The 20,517-nt window shown below is 41.7% G+C and overlaps 1 protein-coding gene across 4 annotated transcripts in view; it reads right to left on the bottom strand.

Annotated features, from left to right (window-relative positions):
• SLAIN2 (SLAIN family member 2) overlaps positions 1-20,517 on the bottom strand; it is an 87,497-nt gene that overhangs the window by 10,783 nt on the left and 56,197 nt on the right. For 2 of the 4 annotated variants that reach the window (XM_002709425.6, XM_070068194.2), the window contains exon 7: positions 16,007-16,084. The exons of the other annotated variants lie outside the window; for them this stretch is intronic. In XM_002709425.6, coding sequence (XP_002709471.1) covers positions 16,007-16,084 — 78 coding nt within the window. The remainder of the gene's footprint in view (positions 1-16,006; positions 16,085-20,517) is intronic. 4 annotated transcript variants of the gene reach the window in all.

Here is a 20,517-nt window from a genome sequence, read left to right as displayed (position 1 = left end):
ACAGAGAATCCTAGAGTCAAAAACTACCACTATCCACAAACTGAAAGTAAAGAAAAATGGAGTCACTCATGTCAAGCCAGAGACTGATGACTTCACTTACGCTAAGCTGATGCTTGCCAAGAAAGATGTTCCTCATCAGACTGAACAGACATCCCTGGGCAGCCTGATAATGCGAGCACTACGGATGATAACCTCCAGTTACCCTCCTACTCACACGATGATTGGATGCATCCCGAGAATGAGCTGGAGACATCCTGTCCTAGGCATTGGATTGGTGGCACCCTGGGAAACTCCGAGAGGGAGCACAACTGATTGGTGACACCCCGACCCCTACTGGAGACTCCCCCTTCAGAGTGGCAAGGATAAAAGGAGAGCCTTTTCCACTGCTCTTCATCCTCTCGAGCATCATGGCCTGGTGTGTGTGAACCTCTGGATCTCCACATATTTGGAGCTGAAGAGCCAGCTCGCTAGCCTCCTTGCGAAGTGACTACGGGATCAAAACACCAGCGGAGCTGCTGCCTCACCTGGACCCCTTATCAGCCCGCTGCCAGACCTGCTACAGAGCTGGACCAGGCCTCTCAGCAGGGGACCTCTCCAACTCCTCGCCTTGCTGTCTGCCTGGGAACTCCAAGCCCACTGCCAAGAGTGACAGCCATCCCACGACTTCCTTCCTGTAAGTGACTGATCCGAGATCCGTCTCTGCCGAGACGTTGAGCTCTGGACTTTGAACACTGACTCTTTTTCGTGACCGTGATATAAGCCTTGAAAACGCAGCATTTATAATGATGTTAGCCATGTGTAATATGAAGGAATGTGCCTCGACCCAATGATTAAGAATAATGTCATATGCTTTGCTGTACTTATATTATTATAGTTGGATGGCCTTTGAGACAGCTTTAATGTTAGATTTGTTATGATCTGTGGAGTAATGAATATAACTATATAGACTGGTGTGCAGAGTGGCGAAGCCCTAGAATGAAACTGTGTGAGCAATGAAAAGCCCATCATTGGAAAGACAGTCATGTGTCCGTGTGTTCCTTCCTCCCCGTGCTCCGACAGGTCGCCCTTAAGCACTGCTGAGCTGCATGACAGCAGGCACTCGTGACCCCTAGCCCAGCCATTTGGGGAGTAAACAAGCAGATGGAAGACCTCTCTCTGCCTCTCAAGTAAATAAATCTTTTTTTTTTTTAAGCAAATAATGAGACATTTTTAAAACCAACCATATAAACTGCACTAACTATGAATGGCAATGCTAAAAGGTAAAGATTGTCAGTCTGAATGAAAAAGCAGGAGCCAGCACCCGCTATATAAAATAAACACATTTTAGATATAAAGATATAGGATAAAAGTAAAAAGATGGATAGGGTGGGTATCAGAGCTAGTGGTTAGGCCGCCAGCTGGGGATGCCTGCATCCCACGTTGGAGTGCCTGGATTTGAAACTTGGCTCAGCTCCCAACTATAGCTCCCTGCTGATGCACAGTGTGGGAGGCAGCAGGTGATGGCTCCAGGTAATTGGGTTCCTGCTACCCACTTGGGAGACTAGGATTGATTCCCTGGCTTCTGGTTTCAGCTTGACACAGAACCAGTTGTTGTGGGCATTTGGGGAATGAAACTAGTGGACAGAAGTTTGTTCATTCTCTCTCTCAAAATAAATAAGTGAACACTTTTTTAAAAAGTAAAATGATATCAGATGTGCCATGCAAACACTAATAATAGAAAAGGCAGAATGCCTATTATAATTAATAGAAAAAATTTCACCATCAGGGATAGAGTTCATAAAGTAAAAGGAGTCATTTCAGCAGCAGGACATAACAATCCTGAATCTGTACATATCCCAAAACAGAACACATGAAGCAAATGGACATCACCTAAAAAGTGAAGGAAAATCTATAATAATAGCTGAATATTTCAACACTCTTTTAGTACCTGATGAACAAATAGGTAGAAAATCAGAAAGTACCTAGAAATGGAAACAATCAATTGCATTGGCCTACCTGACATTTACAGAACATTCTACCAACAATATACATGCTTTTCAAATGTATATAGAACATTCTCTACTCTAGACCATATATGTTGGCTGATAAAACAAGATTGAAATTTATAAGAAAGATTCATGTAAAGTATGTTTTCTGATCACAATACAAGTAGTCATTTATAGAAATCAATAAATGAAAGACATCTGCAAACTCCCAAATATTTGAAAATTGAAAAATGCTCTTTGAGGTGACACATGGGTCAATAAAGAAATCCTAAGAGACATCAGAAAATATTCTGAACTGGATGAGAAGAAAAACAACATCAAAATTTGCAGGATTCATGAAAGGCAACTTTAAATTTAAAGCTTTTATTAAAAAAGAATAGTCCAGGCCGGCGCCACGGCTCACTAGGCTAATCCTCCGCCTAGCGGCGCCGGCACACCGGGTTCTAGTCCCGGTCAGGGCGCCGGATTCTGTCCCGGTTGCCCCTCTTCCAGGCCAGCTCTCTGCTGTGGCCCGGGAGTGCAGTGGAGGATGGCCCAAGTGCTTGGGCCCTGCACCCCATGGGAGACCAGGAAAAGCACCTGGCTCCTGGCTCCTGGCTCCTGCCATCGGATCAGCGCGGTGCGCCGGCCGCGGCGGCCATGGGAGGGTGAACCAACGGCAAAGGAAGACCTTTCTCTCTGTCTCTCTCTCTCACTGTCCACTCTGCCTGTCAGAAAAAAAAAAAAAAGAATAGTCCAAAATCAATTAAGCTTAACACACTAATGAAAGTAAATTTAGCCTAAGTTACAAGAAAGAAGCAAACCATGAAGATATAAATGAGCAAAGATCAAGGAAATATACAAACAAAAGAAAAAAACTGGTGGATCAAAATGTTCCTAAAAATATTATTAAGACTGATGAAATTTTAGAAGAATGGATCAAGACAAAAAATAAGACTCAAATAGAAGACACAAAGTATCAACACAAGAAGAAATAGGAAACGTCACAGTTTCTACAGACAAGATGAATATAAGGAGTACCTGAAAACCCTCAAGAAAAAATGGAATGAAAAGATAACTATTTTGGTGCAAAAATTTCAAGTCTTCCCTTGTATGTGTAGAGTATGGACTTTTTTTTCCAACAAAATAAACTTATCTTTTAACTCCATTTTCCATGAATGAAGTTTTTAAAGTACCCTCATACTGTGAGCAATTTTATGCCAATTAATTTAAGCTTATATTTCTTGAAGACAAAATTGATAAAAACTGCCTAAAAGAAATAGGTGAGGTTATAAAATGCAGGTTTTCTCTCAATGACATATAATTTGTAATAAAAAAAACTTTCCTGTAAATAATTCCAGACTCAAATGGCTTTCTTACTAACTTTTCTCAAATACAAATTCCTTCCAACTATACAGGAAACATTCCAAATCACTATATGAGGCTAGTATTGCTCTGATATCAAAGACAAGTAAATAGAAGAACCCAGATGCAAAAATACATAACTGTTAGAAAGTCAAATTCAATGGTATACATCATGCTCAAATAGGATCTACCACAGGGATACAGAATTGCTTTAATTCCTGAAACAATGTACTTTATTTTTATTTATTTATTTATTTATTTATTTATTTATTTATTTATTTAGACAGGCAGAGTGGACAGTGAGAGAGAGAGACAGAGAGAAAGGTCTTCCTTTGCCGTTGGTTCACCCTCCAATGGCCGCCGTGGCCAGCGCACCGCGCTGATCCAATGGCAGGAGCCAGGTGCTTCTCCTGGTCTCCCATGCGGGTGCAGGGCTCAAGGACTTGGGCCATCCTCCACTGCACTCCCTGGCCACAGCAGAGAGCTGGCCTGGAAGAGGGGCAACCGGGACAGATTCTGGCGTCCCAACTGGGACTAGAACCCGGTGTGCCGGCACCGCAGGCTGAGGATTAGCCTATTGAGCCGGGCGCCGGCCTGAAACAATGTACTTTCACACATTAACAGGCTAAAAAACAAACAAACAAAAAACACACCTTAAATGGTTATTGACAGAAAAAAATGACATAATATGCATTCATGATTAATTAAAAAATAAAACAAATTTTAAAACAAACCAGGAATAGAAGGTACCTTGCCCAATATAATAAAGGACATCTATGAAAACCCCAAACGAAAAAAATTATTTTCATTGTAAAATGACTAAACAGGGGGCTGGTACTGTGGTGCAGTGGGTTAAAGCCCCAGTCTGCAGCGCCGGTATCCCATGTGGGTGCTGGTTTGAGTGCCGGCTTCTCCTCTTCTGATCCAGCTCTCTGCTAAGGCCTGGGAAAGCAGTAGAAGATGGCCCAAGTGCTTGGGCCTCTGCACCCACAAGGGGGACCCAGAAGAAGCTCCTGGCTCCTGGCTTTGGATCAGCTCAGCTCTGGCCATTGCCATCATTTGGGGAGTAAACCATCGGATGAAGACCTTTCTCTCTCTCTCTCTCTCTCTCTCTGGCTTGACCTCTCTCTCTAACTCTGTCTTTCAAAGAAAGAAAATAAATCTTTTTTTTTTTGGACAGGCAGAGTGGACAGTGAGAGAGACAGACAGAGAGGAAGGTCTTCCTTTGCTGTTGGTTCACCCTCCAATGGCCGCCGCGCTGCGGCTGGCATACCGCGCTGATCTGAAGGCTGGAGCCGGGTACTTATCCTGGTCTCCCACGGGGTGCAGTGCCCAAGCACCTAGGCCATCCTCCACTGCACTCCCTGGCGACAGCAGAGAGCTGGCCTGGAAGAGGGGCAACCGGGACAGAATCCAGCGCCCCGACCAGGACTAGAACCCGGTATGCCAGCACCGCAAGGCGGAGGATTAGCCTATTGAGCCGCGGCGCCGGCCTAAAATAAATCTTAAAAAAAAAAAAGACTAAGCAAGCAAGGAAGTCTGTTCTGACCACTTCTATTTAATATTGTTCAGAGAATGCTAAGCCACTACCATAGGCCTCCCCACTCCCCAGAAAGGCACATATAAATGGAAAGGAAGGAGTAAAATGGCCTATATTTACAGATGACATGACTGTACACTTAGAAACTCTGTAAGTATCAGAAATAAGTGAGTTTAGCAAGATACAAGGTTAAAAATAATACCATTTGTAATACAGCATAAAAACATAACATGCCCAAGAATAACAGAATATGTTCCAGCCCCCAAAATAAAGATGCTATGTTCAGGAATCACAGGAACCAACACCAATACAATGCCAGTTATGCTCCAATTTATGTGCACATCCAATGAAATCTCAGTTCAAACACCAGCAGGTTTTTTCCTTAACAGTAAATATCGATGAGCTTATTCTAACATTTCTATGGAAAAGCAAAGGACCCAGAATAGGCAAAGCAACTTTGTAAAAGCACAAAGTTTAAAGATGTTACACTCTCTTGTCAATTGTTAAATCAACAACAGGAGTCACTGTGCACTTGTTCCCCATGTAGGACCTCTGTCCTTAATGTGTTTTACTATGAGAATTAATGGTAAAACTAGTCTTCAAACAGTACTTTACACTTTGTGTGTCTGTGTGGGTGCAAACTGTTGAAATCTTTACTTAGTATAGAGTTGATCTTCTGTATATAAAAATAATTAAAAATGAATCTTAATGAAGAATGGGATGGGAGAGGGAGTGGGCAGTGGGATGGTTTGGGGCAGGTATGGAGGGAAGAACCGCTATAAATTTCATAAGTACAAATTTTGGATTATATTTATTAAATAAAAGCTTTCTATAAAAAACAAAATATTCAAAAGTCATTTGAAGAAAAAAAAGATGTACACTCTTGTAAACTTGTAAACTTATTATAAAGCTACAGAAATTAAGACAATTTGCTGTTGTTCTAAGAGTTGACACAGAAATTACTGGAACATTGTTTGGACTGGAAATTACTGGAAAATTGTTTTCTCCAATGAGGCTATGGTACTTGAAAAAGATAGTCTTCACAGTAAATGAAGTGCTGGAAAAACTGAGTATATGGGAAATGGTAAACATCAACTTTTTTTTTTTAAGATTTTCCATCCACTGGTTGACTCCATAAATGGTCACAGCAGCCCAGAGCTGGGCCAATATGAAGCCAGGAGACTGGAGCGTCTTCCAGGTTTTCCACGTGGGTGCAGCGGCCCAAGGACTTGGGCCATCTTCCACTACTTTCCCAGGCCATAGTAGAGAGCTGGATCGGAAGTGGAGAAGCCAAGATTAGAACCAGTGCCCATATGGGATGCTGGCACTGTAGGCAGTGGCTTTACCTGCTATGCCACAGCACTAGCCCCAAACATTAACCTTTATCTCAGACTAAACACAAAAATTAACTCAGGTATAAGTGTTGTGGCACAGGTTAAGCTGTCTTTTGCAATGCTGGCATCCTATGTTGGAGTGCTGGTTCTAGTCACAGCTGCTCTGCTTCCAATCCAGCTTCCTGCTAATGTACCTAGGGAGACAGAAGGAGATGGCCCAAGTATTTGGGACTCTGCCACCCATACAGGAGACCCAGATGAAGTTCTTGGCTCCTGGCTTTGGCCTAACTATTGTGATTATTTGGAGAGTGAATCATAGAATGGAAACTCTTTGTCTCTTGCCTTTCAAATAAAATAATAAGTATTTAATACAATTAACTCAAAGTAGATCACAGCCATAAGCATAAAATCTAAAACTATAAAATATCTAATAGAAATACTGGATATAATCTTCATGGCCTTGTTGTGTTAGGCAAAAACAATTTTTTTATTAAAGATTTATTTATTTATTTGAGAGGAAGAATTAGAGAGAGAGAGAGACGGAGAAGTCTTCCATTTGCTGGTTCATTCCCAAATTGTCCCAATGGCTGGAGCTGGCTGATCTGAAGCCAGGAACCAGGAACTTCTTCCTGGTTTCCCATGTGGGTGCAAAGGCCCAAGCACTTGGGCCATTTCCACTGCCTTCCCAAGCCCTTAGCAGAGAGCTCTATCAGAAGAGGAGCAGTGGAGATAGAAACCAGTGCCCATATGGGATGCTGGTGCTGCAGGCAGAGGCTTAACCTACTACGCCACAGCATGGGACCATAGGCAAAAATTTCTTAAATAGGTATCAAAAAGGGGGCTGGCATTGTGGCATAGCGGGTAAATCTCTAAATACGATGCTGGCATCCCATGTGGGCACTGGGTTGAGTCCTGGCTGCTCCACTTCTGATCTAGCTCCCTGCTAATGCACCTGGTAAAAGCTCCTGGCTTCAGCTTTGCACAGCCTGGCCACTGAAACCCTGATGAAGTCCCTTGCTCCTTGTTTTGGCTTGGCTCAGCCCTTGCTATTGTGGCCAACTGGGGAAAGAACCAGCAGACAGAAGATCTCAATCTTTTTCTACCTCTTCTCCATCACTCTACATTTCAAACAGACAAATATTTTTTAAAAAATTAATAAAAGTGTACATTCATGTAACCACCTGCATAGTCAGAAAACACTTCCATAATCCCAAAAAGTTCCTTTGCACTCCTTCCCAGTTCTCTCACAGCAAACATCTTATCTTTCTGTTACCATAATTTACCTTTTTAAGAATTGTGTATGAATGGAATTCTGTAACATGTATTATGTCTGGTACTTATTTCACTCGGTATAAGTTTTGAGATTCATTCTTGTCATGTATGTCCATGATTTACTCCTTTTATTGCTGAGTGGTATTCTGTTGTATGGCTATACCACCACTTTTTCACCTGCAAATCAACATTTGAGTTCTGCTCAGTTTTAGGCCATTATTAGTAAAATTGTATACAAACACTTGTGCAAACTTACACTTTCATAGAGTGGATATATGCTTTCATTTTTCTTGGGAAAATAGCTGGATCCTTGGGTGAATGTATGTTAAACTTTATGGAGCACTGCAAACTTCTTACAAAGCAACAGTACCGTGGTCTATTCCTACCAACAGTGTAACTATTCTTGTAGGTGTGGAGTCATAGTGTCTAAGTCTGCTTTGTGGTGTTAGAATACGTGAGATTGGTTAACTTATAAAGAACAAAAATTTATTCTCTCACAGTTTTAAAGGCTGAGAAGTCCAAGATCAGGGTGCTGGTATCCTGTATGGGTTGCATCCTCACATACAGAAGAGCAAAAGAGAGAACCAATTCCCACAAGCACCTTTTACACTAGCGTTAATCCATTCATGAAGGCAAAGCTCTCATGACCTAACATCCCTGCAAAAGATTTCACCTGCCAACATTGCTGCATTGGGGATTAAGCTGCCATCACATGAATTTTGAGGGATAAGTCAGACTATAGTAGCTGGCCCACTATAAGAGGTACTAGAAAGGGCCATGTAGGGAGGTGGGACTTCCATCTGTGCTGGCTGGCAATGACCCCCCACCTCATGGGGTTAGGGGAGAGCCTGCAGCAACTCTGGACTTCTACTCCAACCTGGCAGGGGAAGGCTACTCTCTCTCTTCTTTGGTTGGTGTTAGTGGAGGCCTACTTAAGAGTCTGGTCTTTCCTGACTGCTCAGTAGGAACAAGGCCATTCCTCAACACTGTCAGTGGAGACCATCTGAACAATCAAAACTCCTACCTTCACAACAAGATTCCTATGCCTCAGGTATCAGCAGAGATGGGAATAAAAAGCCCAGGCTTCTTTTTTCATTGGTAGTAACAAAATGCCTCCGCTGGTCCCTGCTACGCTGATGCCCTTCATCACCCCTGGCTAAATATCTCCTATCAAAGAAAGGCTCAAAGACAAAGTTTAAACAAGATTCAGAATTCCATAACATTATCTACCAAAAAAAAAAAAAAAAAAAAAAAAACCTCCAATATTTCAATAAAAAGTAACTTGTCATACAAGAACCAGAAATATCTTAAACTGAATTAAAAAAAAATAGTTGACAGATACACAGAGATAACAGAGATGGTTAGAATTATTATTACAGGAGCCATTGTAAAACTGATTGGAAATTTCAAATACACTTGAGACAAAAGGTCTCAGCAAAGAAACAGAAGATATAAAGAAAGGAAAATGGAAATTTTAGAATAAAAAATATTCAGAATTAAAAAAAAAAAACAGATGGGCTGAACAGCAGAATAGAAAGAACAGAGGAAAGAATCCAGGACCAAAACATAGAATAAAAGAGATTACCCTGTCTGAATATAACAGAGAAGAGACCAAAGAGAGAACAGTTTCAGGGACCTGTGAGACTATAACAAAAGATCCAATATTTGTAAACAGAGTCCTGGAAGGAAAGGACAAAGTGTGTCCAACAAAGTACTCTGAAAAACAATGGCTAGAAACTCCCAAATCTGGCGAAAGAGATACATTCTAGAAGCAGAGCAACCACCAAGCAAGATAAATTTAAGGAAATCCATGGCAAGACATCATCAAACTTCTGAAAACTAAACACAAAAACTTTGAAATCTGGGAGAGAAATGGCTTACTTAAAGGGGAAAATCAACTCTATTGATAAAGGATTTGTTATCACAAACTACAGACACCAGAAGAAAGTGGTACAATATTTTTTAAGAGCTGAAAGAAAAGAACTCTGAACCCAGAATCCTATACCCAAAGCAAGCAGAAGAAAATAAAGGATCTAAGCATAAAGCAAGATTATTAATATCACAGAAACAAGAAATCCACTTTGTTTTTTAAAAAGATTTATTTATTTATTTGAAAGGCAGAGTTACATACAGAGAGGCAGAGGCAGAGGCAGAGAGACAGAGGTCTTCCATCCGCTGGTTCACTCCTCAAATGGCCACATCGGCTGGAGCTGCACTGCTCGGAAGCCAGGAGCTAGGAGCCTCTTCCGGGACTCCCATGTGGGTGCAGGGGCCCATGGTCTTAGACCATCTCCTACCGCTTTCCCAGGCCATAGTAGAGAGCTGGATTGGAAGAGGAGCAGCTAGGACTAGAACCAGTGCCCAAATGGGATGCTGGCACTGCAGGTGGTGGCTTTACCGGCTATGCCACAGCGCCGGCCCTGGAAATCACGTTATATACCTTTCAAAGAAGCATCACCACTTTTGAAGTAGTTTTATCAAAAATAACAAAGCTGAATCTAATTATCTAGATCCAACTACCAATTTATAGAAAATACAGAGGACAGAAGAACCTGCTTCTTCATGCCATGGAAAAGTAGCCAGCAAAATGCAGCTGTATGAATCTCTGCAGAAGAAATGATCTCGTGATTTCTTCAAACAAAGGGGAGAAAAAGAGATGAGGGAAAACTAAGAAGTAAGAGAAGCTTAAAAAGACACAGTTTAGAAAAGAAAAACTAACGTTTCATTACTTGGATGATAAAACCATAGAGAAAATTAAGGAATCAGATGTTATAAAAATTCAGAAGAACCATTACTCCGGGGCACTGGTCAAGAGAGGACTGTGTATGCAAACAAGGTGGAAGATGTCTGAGGCGGCAAATTCTGGCTCCTGACAGGGATGGTGGTTACAGGAACATTTGCTTTATAAGAATTAATTAAGTTAATTAATTAAGTTTTCCAAGTATTACATGGTTTTCTAATTTTGTGTTTTACTTAAAAATAACAAAGTTACTTAAGTTCTTGGATACCTGCACTAGAGTCTGAGAAAATAAGTCAAAAAAAAAAAAATGAAAAGAAATTCTAAATCCCCAGCTATGGCAAGAAATACTTTTTTTTTTTTTTTTTTTTTTTTAAGATTTACTGTGGGCCGGCGCCGTGGCTCACTAGGCTAATCCTCCGCCTTGCGGCGCCAGCACACCGGGTTCTAGTCCCGGTCAGGGCGCCAGATTCTGTCCCGGTTGCCCCTCTTCCAGGCCGGCTCTCTGCTGTGGCCCGGGAGTGCAGTGGAGGATGGCCCAAGTCCTTGAGCCCTGCACCCCATGGGAGACCAAGATAAGTACCTGGCTCCTGCCATTGGATCAGCGCGGTGCGCTGGCCACGGCGGCCATTGGAGGGTGAACCAACGGCAAAGGAAGACCTTTCTGTCTCTCTCTCTCACTGTCCAAAAATAAATAAAATAAAATAAAATAAAATAAAATAAAATAAAATAAAATAAAATAAAAAAGATTTACTGGGGCCGGGGCTATGGTGTAGCAGGTAAAGCCACCACCTGTTCAGGCTGCTCCACTTCCAATCCAGCTCTGTGCTGGATTTTCACTTGGTAAAGCAGCTGAAGAAGGCCCAAGTGACTGGGTCCCTGCACTTATGTGGGAGACCTGGAAGAAGCTCCTGGCTTCTGGCTTTGGATCAGTCCAGCTCTGGCTGTTGCAGCCATTTGGGGAGTGAACTAGTGGGTGGAAGATATCTCTCTCTCTCTCTAACTCTCTCAAATAAATAAAGTAAATTTTTTTAAAAAAAACTAGGCTTAAGAGGAATTTGTGTATCTGGAGGGAACCCCCCAAGAACAGCCCCCATGCTATTTTTCCCATTCTCCCAATTTTATGTAACAAAACCATGGGAGCAGAAGCCACTTTTATCCATTTTAACTGTATCTAAAAACTGTATGGCGGGGCCAGTGCTGTGGTGTAGAAGGTAGAGCTGCTGCCTGCAGTGCCGCTATCCCATCTGGACACTGGTTCAAGTCCCGGCTGCTCCACTTCCGATCCAGTTCTCTGCTATGGCCTGGGAAAACAGTAGAAGATGGCCCAAGTCCTGCACCCAGGAAGACCTGGAAGAGGCTCCTGGCTTCGGATAGCACAGCTCCGGCTGTTATGGCCAGTTGGGGAGTGAACCAGCAGATGGAAGACCTCTCTCTCTCTCTGCCTCTCATTCTCTTTGTAACTCTGACCTTCAAATAAATAAATAAATCTTAAAAAAAAAACTGTATGGCAGAGGCTTGCTTTGAACACAACTCTAACAGGAAAAAAGAGGGGCTCAGACAAGAAAAAAAGATATACTTTATCTTGTTTATGATACAGATTAATAAATATTTGATAGTTGGTGGAAAATTTTACTTAACTTTTTTTAAAGATTTTTATTTATTATTTGAGAGTTATACAAAGAGAGGAGAGGCAGAGAAAGAGGGAAGTCTTCCATCCACTGGTTCACTCCCCAGTTAGCTGCAACAGCCAGAGCTGCGCTGATCCGAAGCCAGGAGACAGGAGCTTCCTCCGGGTCTCCCACGTGGGTGCAGGGGCCTAAGAGCTAGGGCCATCTTCTACTGCTTTCCCAGGCCATAGCAGAGAGCTGGATCGGAAGTGAGCAGCTGGCACTAGAACTAGCGCCCATATGGGATGCCAGCGCTTCAGGCCAGGTCGTTAACCTGGCCTAACTCAGTGGGTTACACTGAGCCAGAGCGCTGGCCCCTTATTTATCTTTCAAAATATATTTGAGGGGGCTGGCGCCGTGGCTCACTTGGTTAATCCTCCGCCTGTGGCGTCAGCATCCCATATGGGCGCCGGGTTCTAGTCCTGGTTATTCCTCTTCCAGTCCAGCTCTCTGCTGTGGCCCAGGAGGGCACTGGAGGATGTCCCAAGTCCTTGGGCCCTGCACCCGCATGGGAGACCAGGAGGAAGCACCTGGCTCCTGGCTTCGGAGTGGTGTAGCTCCGGCTGTAGTGGCCTTTTAGGGGGTGAACCAACGGAAGGAAGACCTTTCTCTGTCTCTCTCTCTCACTGTCTAACTCTATCTGTCAAATAAAAAAAAAAGGTATTTGAGGAGAGAGAGGGAGAGGGAGAGAGAGAGAGAGAGAGGAAGAGGGAGAGGGAGAGGGGGAGAGGGGGAGAGGGGGAGAGGGGGAGAGGGAGAGAGGGAGGGAGAGAGAGAGAGAGGGAGGGAGAGAGAGAGAGAGAGAGAAAGGAGAATGAGAATCTTCTATATACTGGTTCTCTCCCCGCCAAGTCTGGGGCAGGATGAAATCCAGAGCTGGGAACTCATTTGGGTCTTCACATGGGTGGCAGGGTCCCAAGTGGCACAGTAAGGCATCCCGTAGGAACACCAGTCCCAGTCCTGGCTGCTCCACTTTCGATCTTGCTCCCTGCTAATGCACCTGGGAAGGCAGGGAAGGATGGGCTGAGTGCTTGGGCCTTTGCTACCCATGTGGGAGACCTGGATGGAGTTCCTGGCTCCTGGCTTCAAGAAGTGGCTGCTTGGGGAATGAACCAGAAGACAGAAGATCTCTCTTTCTGTAACACTGCCTTTCAAATAAATAAAATAAATCTTAACACATACACATACACACACGGACTGGCATTGTGGTATAGCAGAGAAAGCCACCGCCTGCAATGCAGGCATTCCATATGGATTGGATATAAGCTCCCTGCTAATGCCCCTGGGAGAGCAGTGGAGAATGGACCAGCTGCTTAGGCCTCATGGGAGACCCAGAAGCTCCTGGCTTTGGCCTGGCCCAGCCCTGGCCAATGTGGCTATTTGGGAGAGTGAACCAGCCTAAGGAAGATGCTGTCTCTCCTTTTCTCTCTTTCTGGAACTCTACCTTTCAAATAAATAAAATAAATCTTTAAAACACACACACACACACACACACACACACACACACACACACACACACAGTTCTTTTCCTCAGAGATGGAAGGTATGAACAAACACCAAAACTTGCAGAAGAAAATACAGAAGAGGGACCGGTGCTGTGGTACAGCTGCTTAAAGCCCCAGCCAGCAGTGCCAACATCCCATATGGGCGCTGGTTCAAGTCCCGGTTTCTCTTCTTCCAATCCAGCTCTCTGCTATGGCCTGGGAAAGCAGTGGAAGATGGTCTATGTTCTTGGGCTCCTGTACCCTGTGGGAGGTGCAGAAGAAGCTCCTGGCTTCGGATCAGCTCAGCACTGGCCATTGTGGTCATTTGGGGAGTGAACCTCTCTCTCTGGCTCTACCTCTCTCTAACTCCTTCAAATAAATCAAATAAATCTTTTTTAAAAAATACAGAGGAATGCACCATCCCTACTTGAATTTAATGGCATGATTACATTCACTCAACACATGTTTATGGTGTGGCTCTTTGAGCCAGGCAACACAGTTCTTTCCTTCCTTCCCATCTGCAAATTTCTGCTAGTACCAAATCAGTAAAAATCAAAGTGACTGTATTTCTAGTTGTTACAGAGACCCATCCTTTCCTGTTCCCATAATCCTATAGCCTTTTTAATAGGTCCATCAGCTTCCTAAAAAATTATATAGGTTCATCCACAGGATAGGAGAATTTATTTTTGTGACAATTTATCACCCATTGGTCTATATTCCTCCACTGGATAGGTTTAATCGGCCAAAGGTACTTGTGAACATATGCCCTGTCTCCTGTCTCATATCCTTATAAAGCAGAGATTCCTAGATCAACATAGACCTCTCTCTCTTTCAGAGTGCAAGGGGAGACTGGAAAATCCATTTTGGCCTTGGATCCAAGAGATATTCTTCAATTCAGCTTCACTATTAATGAAACTAACATTTTAAGCACTACTTTAAACCCACATCCATTGCTTAACTGGTTTAGAATTTACAGATGTAAGGATAGTCTCAAAGTCACATACCAACCAGAAAATATGAAAGTCTGGATTAAGGTGAGTAAGTAGGAGATTAAACCAAATCAATCCCCCTTCCCCACACCCACACCCACACCCACACCCACAATTTTCTCCCTTTACTAGGTAAACAAGATAGCTGGAGATGCTAAGAATTTTAGTTCACAGCAGTTCAGGCTGGGCTTATATCATCAGCACGGAAAGCTGGCAGTCTGGTGACTCAAAGTCACAAAAATAGCCCAGTCTCTGTGTGTAAATTAAGCAAAATTTAGCCAAAGTCACATTCTTAACCTAATAAATAATGAAATTGAGATAAAATTTTAAGTAAAAATTTTGAATTATATAAACCTGATTCCAAAAAAAAGTACAAAGTATCTTACAGAGACATACAAGAAACAAATTTATATAAAATTAAACTCTTCTACTATTTTATTGTGGCAATCTCTTGCGTGTTTTAGACATAATTCTTTCCAGCTCATCTGTTTTCACCTGCCTCTCTCCCCCTAGTCATTGGAAGTATGAAAAAATATCTGGAAGTCTTAAAAAAGAAGACTAAAGTTCTCAAATAATCCCATAAGAATCCTTTACTAAATGACCTTAATAAGTGACCTCCTCCATCAAAAGGACATCATCTACCCCGCTCTATTATTTCTGCCAATTATACCGAAAGGCTTATGGTCAACTTCTGATATTTGAAACACAAAAGATTTACTATCTCTTTCCTTCAAGAGTCTATTATTTAAAGCTATTTCCTTGACTTATATTCAATCCACAAAATCACTGCTTAAAAGACAGTATTGATTTGTTAAAATACCTGTTATAGCACCTTTGTACCCATATTAACCAAATCTTTTTCAACAAATCTCCAACTTCCTCTTCTCCATTAATTTTTTAAATGCTTTGTCCCTCGTATATACCTTTGTTATCTATTGAGTTCTAAAGCTATCAGGAAACTTAAATCTGCTGCATAGAGGCATTTTTTTTCCTTATTGCCCAAGTTTGTTCTCTCCCATTTCCTTTGAGATTTTTTTTCCTTCTTATTACTGCCTGTCTATCCAATCCCAGTATTTTCTCTTAATTCTACTTCCTTCTAGCTGCCCCATACTTCCAATCTCTTAGAACCAACAATGGATAGCTTTGCTGTCCAGCTCTCACTTCAACACTCAATTCTTACTAAAGCTACCAATCCACAGATATTTCAAATGTATCAATTAATCACAACAACTTGTACTTTAACTTTAATCAATTTCTAAGGCAGAAGTCTCTCACGTAATCCTACACAGATAAGTATACCCAAAAACCAAAGACTGAGAAAAAAATTAGCATACTGAATGTCTAAAGCACTATTTATTAGCTCAGCTGGTATTAAGTTAAGGCAATGACCTTTGGCTTTAAGTTGGTAAGAAAAAGGATAAATTCTCTATCATTTACTCCTTTCAGAACAGCAATCCAATACATACCTTTGTAGAAAATATGTTTCTTCTGGGTTTATTCAAATATCAGAGAATGAATCCACATTACTTTATTGCTTAAAAAAGAGACTAAAACTTGCCTTATATACAAAACTGACTAGGTATGCCACAAGGCATAAGACTTAATTAGACCATCTACTGAAACTTTAAACTTATTAAGAGGTTGTAGTTACCTCTTTTTGTAGATGAAGTTTGAAGCAACTGTTTGGCTTTGAGGGAAGTACGAGGCAAAATTTTCAGCCTTTGCGAAGCTGTTGAAAAATAAGGAACTGTAATATTTGCCTGGAAGTACAAGATAAAGGCTATAGGTTCTGTAAACTTGAATAGTTTAATGCAAACTTGGAAATTTGTCAAGGAGCAAAAACCATAAGGTACAAATATGTTAGAATCCTAGTAGCAGAAGAATTTTAAGTGATGCTTAGAGCATTAAGTTGGGAAGGAAAAGAGATGGAAATCTTAGTGTGCAGTGCATACTTTCAGAACATTTCTTACAGATGAGAAAATCTCCAATATGTCAATCAGCCAAAACATCAAAGAGAAATCAAACCACCAGCAAAACATGCTGCAGAATGCAAGGAGTACAAATACAAAGATAAATGATGAATGTATGCACACATATAGAATAAAATAAATGCAGGACTTGTTCAACGCAAAAAAGCAACTTTTGGCAAAGCAGTTATTGTTAGATTAATTACTCTAACAGTAATCCCCATACTCAAAAAGGAGAAGAAAACTCAGAACCAGGCAGGAACATTATCTTTTTCTGGAATAACAACTAACAGGAGCCACTTTAGGTAGCACCGTATCTGAGCTGTGCACATAGGCATACAGGGATGTGTGGGTATGATGTTGTCTTGAGGGGTTTGCAGGAGTCACTACATCTGCTTTCTAAGGTGATAAGTGAAGAATTCTAAGCTCTCTTCCAAACTCCTAATCTATTAATTGAAACTCACAAAACTGGCAAGTAAGAGGCAGCCTAGGGCCATCTAGCGTTAAAGAGGTTACAATTATTCTATTATACAGTTACTCTGACAATTCCCACGCTTACCTATTTAAGTGGCTCTAAAATGTCAGTTTATGCCTCCTAGGATTTATGTGCAAAGATTCCTGCCCCCAATAAACCTAGCTAGAGCATAAACAATTATTGGGGTAATAAAAATTAAGAATTTCTCTCTCCTCTATTGCTTCACTCTATCGAAGTTGAAAAGCTATTTTCTCACAGATAATAAACCTTTTAAAAGTAATAAGTGTATGTATTCAGTTTCAAATTTTACAACACTATATATTACTGTAGCTAAAAAATGTTTGATACCAATTTAATTCAAATATTTCCAGGAAAACTATCAAAACATTCTCCACACTGAAGAAAATCAATTTTTTAATGGATTATCTTATATCTATTCCACCAACCAACAAACAAACAATACAACCACCACTGAATACTATTTAACTACATATTTATTCATTCACTCATTCTTGTTTTCTTTCATTTAAATAGCATAATATCAGGTACTGCTTCAGCTATAATATTTAATAGCTTACTAGATAGTTTCTACTTTCATGGAACTCATCCTAGGAAAGGGGAAACATACAATAAACAAAGCTGTAAAATATTCAGCCTGCCAGGGAGCAACACCTGCTACACAGAAAATTAAGTAGAGGGGCTGGTGTTGTGCTCTAGAGGGTAAAGCTGGTGCCGCAGTGCCGGCATCCCATATGGGAGCTGGTTTGAGACCTGGCTGCTCCACTTCCAATCCAGCACTCTGCTACGGCCAGGGAAAGCAGTGGAAGATGGCCCAAGTCCTTGGGCCCCTGCACCTGCATGGGAGACCCAGAAGAAGCTCCTGGCTCCTGGCTTCGGATCGGCGCAGCTCAGGGCATTGTGGCCAACTGGAAAGTGAACCAGCAGATGGAAGACTTCTCTTCCTCCCTCTTCTCTCTCTCTCTCTCTTCCCCCCCTCCCCCTCTTCCCCTCTTCCCTTCTTCCCCTCTCCCTCTCTCTCTGTGTAACTCTGACTTTCAAATAAACAAATAAATCTTAAAAACAACAACAACAACAACAACAAAAAACAGAAAATTAAGTAGAAAAGGTTGAACAGGAAGTAGAAGTTGCAGTTAAAAAGAGGGTGACCAGGAAAGATTTCTGCAAGACGACATTTGCACCAAGATCTGAAGGAAGAGAGGGAAAGAGCCTTGTAGCTATCTGGGGAAAGTATTTGAGACTGAGAAAAAAGCAACTGTAAATGACACTGAGATTGCAATCTGCTGAGTATGCTTGAAGAACAGAAAAAAGGCCAGTATTGGAGTAGAGTAAATGAGGGCAAAAGAAAACAGGGGCCAGCACTGTGGCGCAGCGGCTTAACACCCTGGCCTCAAGTGCCGGCATCCCTATGGGTGCCAATTCAAGACTCAGCTGCTCTACTTCCCATCCAGGTCTTTCCTATGGCCTGGGAAAGAAGCCTGGGAATGGAAGATGGCCCAGGTCCTTGGGCCCCTGCACCCCTGTGGGAGACCTGGGAAAAACTCCTGGCTCTGGACTAGCCCGGCTCTGGACTAGCCCAGCTCTGGCCATTTGCAGCCACTTGGGGAGTGCACCAGTGCATAGAAGACCTACCTCTCCCTCTCCCCTCTCTGCCTCTGCTCTCTGTAACTCTGCATTTCGAATAAATAAATAAATAATTTTTAAGAAAAACCTATTTCAATAAACATGTCATCATTTTCCAAGTAATTTTTAGCTTAAAACTTCCCATGTACTTACTCCTTGTAGTTTCTTACATCCTCCCACTCTTTCAGAGCTCCACTGTGGTCTAAATATCTAATTCAAATCCTCAGCACTCTGTTTTTGGGTCAGAACAGTGTCCTTTGGGGTCTTCCTACATCTAATCCTTTCTCCACTCAAGAATATCAAGGAAAAAAAAGTGCTGCCCATGCTCAAGGGCGGCAAAAAGCCAGTGTACTGTCTGTACAGAATTTAGAAACAAAAATAAAAAGAGTTTCATTTGTTTTCTATTATCATTATGTCCCAACAATAGCAACCAATGTCAGTGATTAAATACTCCTCCCAGAAAAGAACAGTTTAATGGTCTAGTTACAGCTGCTGTTGAGTTTTAATAATATATGTAAGCTTTAAATCGCATCTTATTACGTGTCCTGTTATAAGCACATCATTTCACATGAAAATTAATGAGAAGAGCTCCCAATTATAGTTTCCCATACATGTGGAGTCAACTATACATGTTTCTATGAAGAATAAGTTCACTTCAAAATGAAATCATTCAAAGCTTGGACCTGCAGAGTATGAACCTCCAGCTCTGTGTTACAATATATTACTGTATTTAAACATATTAGAAATAAACAACAAAAGTATAGTGATAATAAAGTCAATGAAAGGGAATTTGAGTTACCTCACTTCTGTCATTTTCAGTGACTTAGAATTTGTGTTTAAAATTTTTCAACTGTGCAAACATTTAAAAATCATTAGACTTGGGGCTAGCACTGCGGTGTAGCAGGAAAAGCCACTGCCTGCAGTGCTGGCTTTCCATAAGGGTGCCAGTTTGAGTCCTGGCTGCTCCACTTCCTATCCAGCTCTCCGCTATGGTCTGGGAAAGCAACAGAGGATGGCCCAGGTCCTTGGACCCTGCACCCGCATGGGAGACCTGGAAGAAGCTCCTGGCTCCTGGCTTTGGATCAGCACAGCTCTGGAACCAGCAGATGGAAGACCTCTCTCTCTCTCTGCCTCTCCTTCTCTCACTTGCAAATAAATAAATAAATCTTTAAAAAAAAATCATTAGACTTGATAACACTAAAACAAAGACATGGACAGTATGGCAATTTCTGAAGTTGATTATAATGAGATTTTTATGAATTTCTTCCAAATTATCCTTATGTTGATTTTCCCTATTTGTATAGCACCTGCTTCATGAAAAAAATTTCAAAATTTAAATTTAAAGACAGTGTTCTTCCACCAAAAATGAGTGAAGATAGACTGATAAATATGGTTGTAGCGTGCTGTGTCTCAATATTCAAAGGAGATCAAGTCTGAAGAAACTAATCTTCAGAAGCTAGAACTGTAAAAGTACTGAGACAGATCAATATGTAAAATGGATATTATACTGAATTATTTTCCTCTTGTGGTAATTCATAAATTACTTGCAGTTCAGTCTCAAATTATGATCCAATAGAATCATCCAAGAATGTTTACCAACATGCTTATTCATTTGTAATCAGGTCTGCAAGATATAATTCACACAAAATGGGGAGGTAATCAGGAAATTTGGGGAGGAGTTTTAAAGGAGTGGGTAATTTAGCCTGGTTTTGGCAAATTTCTAGTTATATAATCTTGTACAGTTCACATAACTTATATGGACCTATGCTCCCTTTCTATACAAATAACAAATGGGGCCAGCTTTGTGGCATAGAGGATTAAGCCACTGTCTGTGATGCCAGGATCCCATTTGGGTGCCAGTTCGAGTCCTGGCTGCTCCACTTCCAATCCAGCTCCCTGCTAATGTGCCTGGGAAAGCAGTAAATAATGGCTCAAGTGCTTGGGTCCCTGCACCCATGAAGGAGACCTGGATGCAATTTCCATGGTCCTGGCTTCAGTCTGGCCCAGTCTCAACCATTGCAGCCATCTAGGGAGTGAACCAGTGGATGGAAGATTGCACTTTTCTCTGTCTCTCCTTCT

The sequence above is a fragment of the Oryctolagus cuniculus genome, chromosome 2, assembly GCF_051225735.1.
Source record: "Oryctolagus cuniculus isolate XC-2025 breed Fujian yellow rabbit chromosome 2, ASM5122573v1, whole genome shotgun sequence".
In the NCBI taxonomy this organism is placed as follows: domain Eukaryota; kingdom Metazoa; phylum Chordata; class Mammalia; order Lagomorpha; family Leporidae; genus Oryctolagus; species Oryctolagus cuniculus.
The sequence above is the reverse complement of the archived record's forward strand: the minus strand, read 5'-3'. Positions and strand labels throughout refer to the sequence as shown.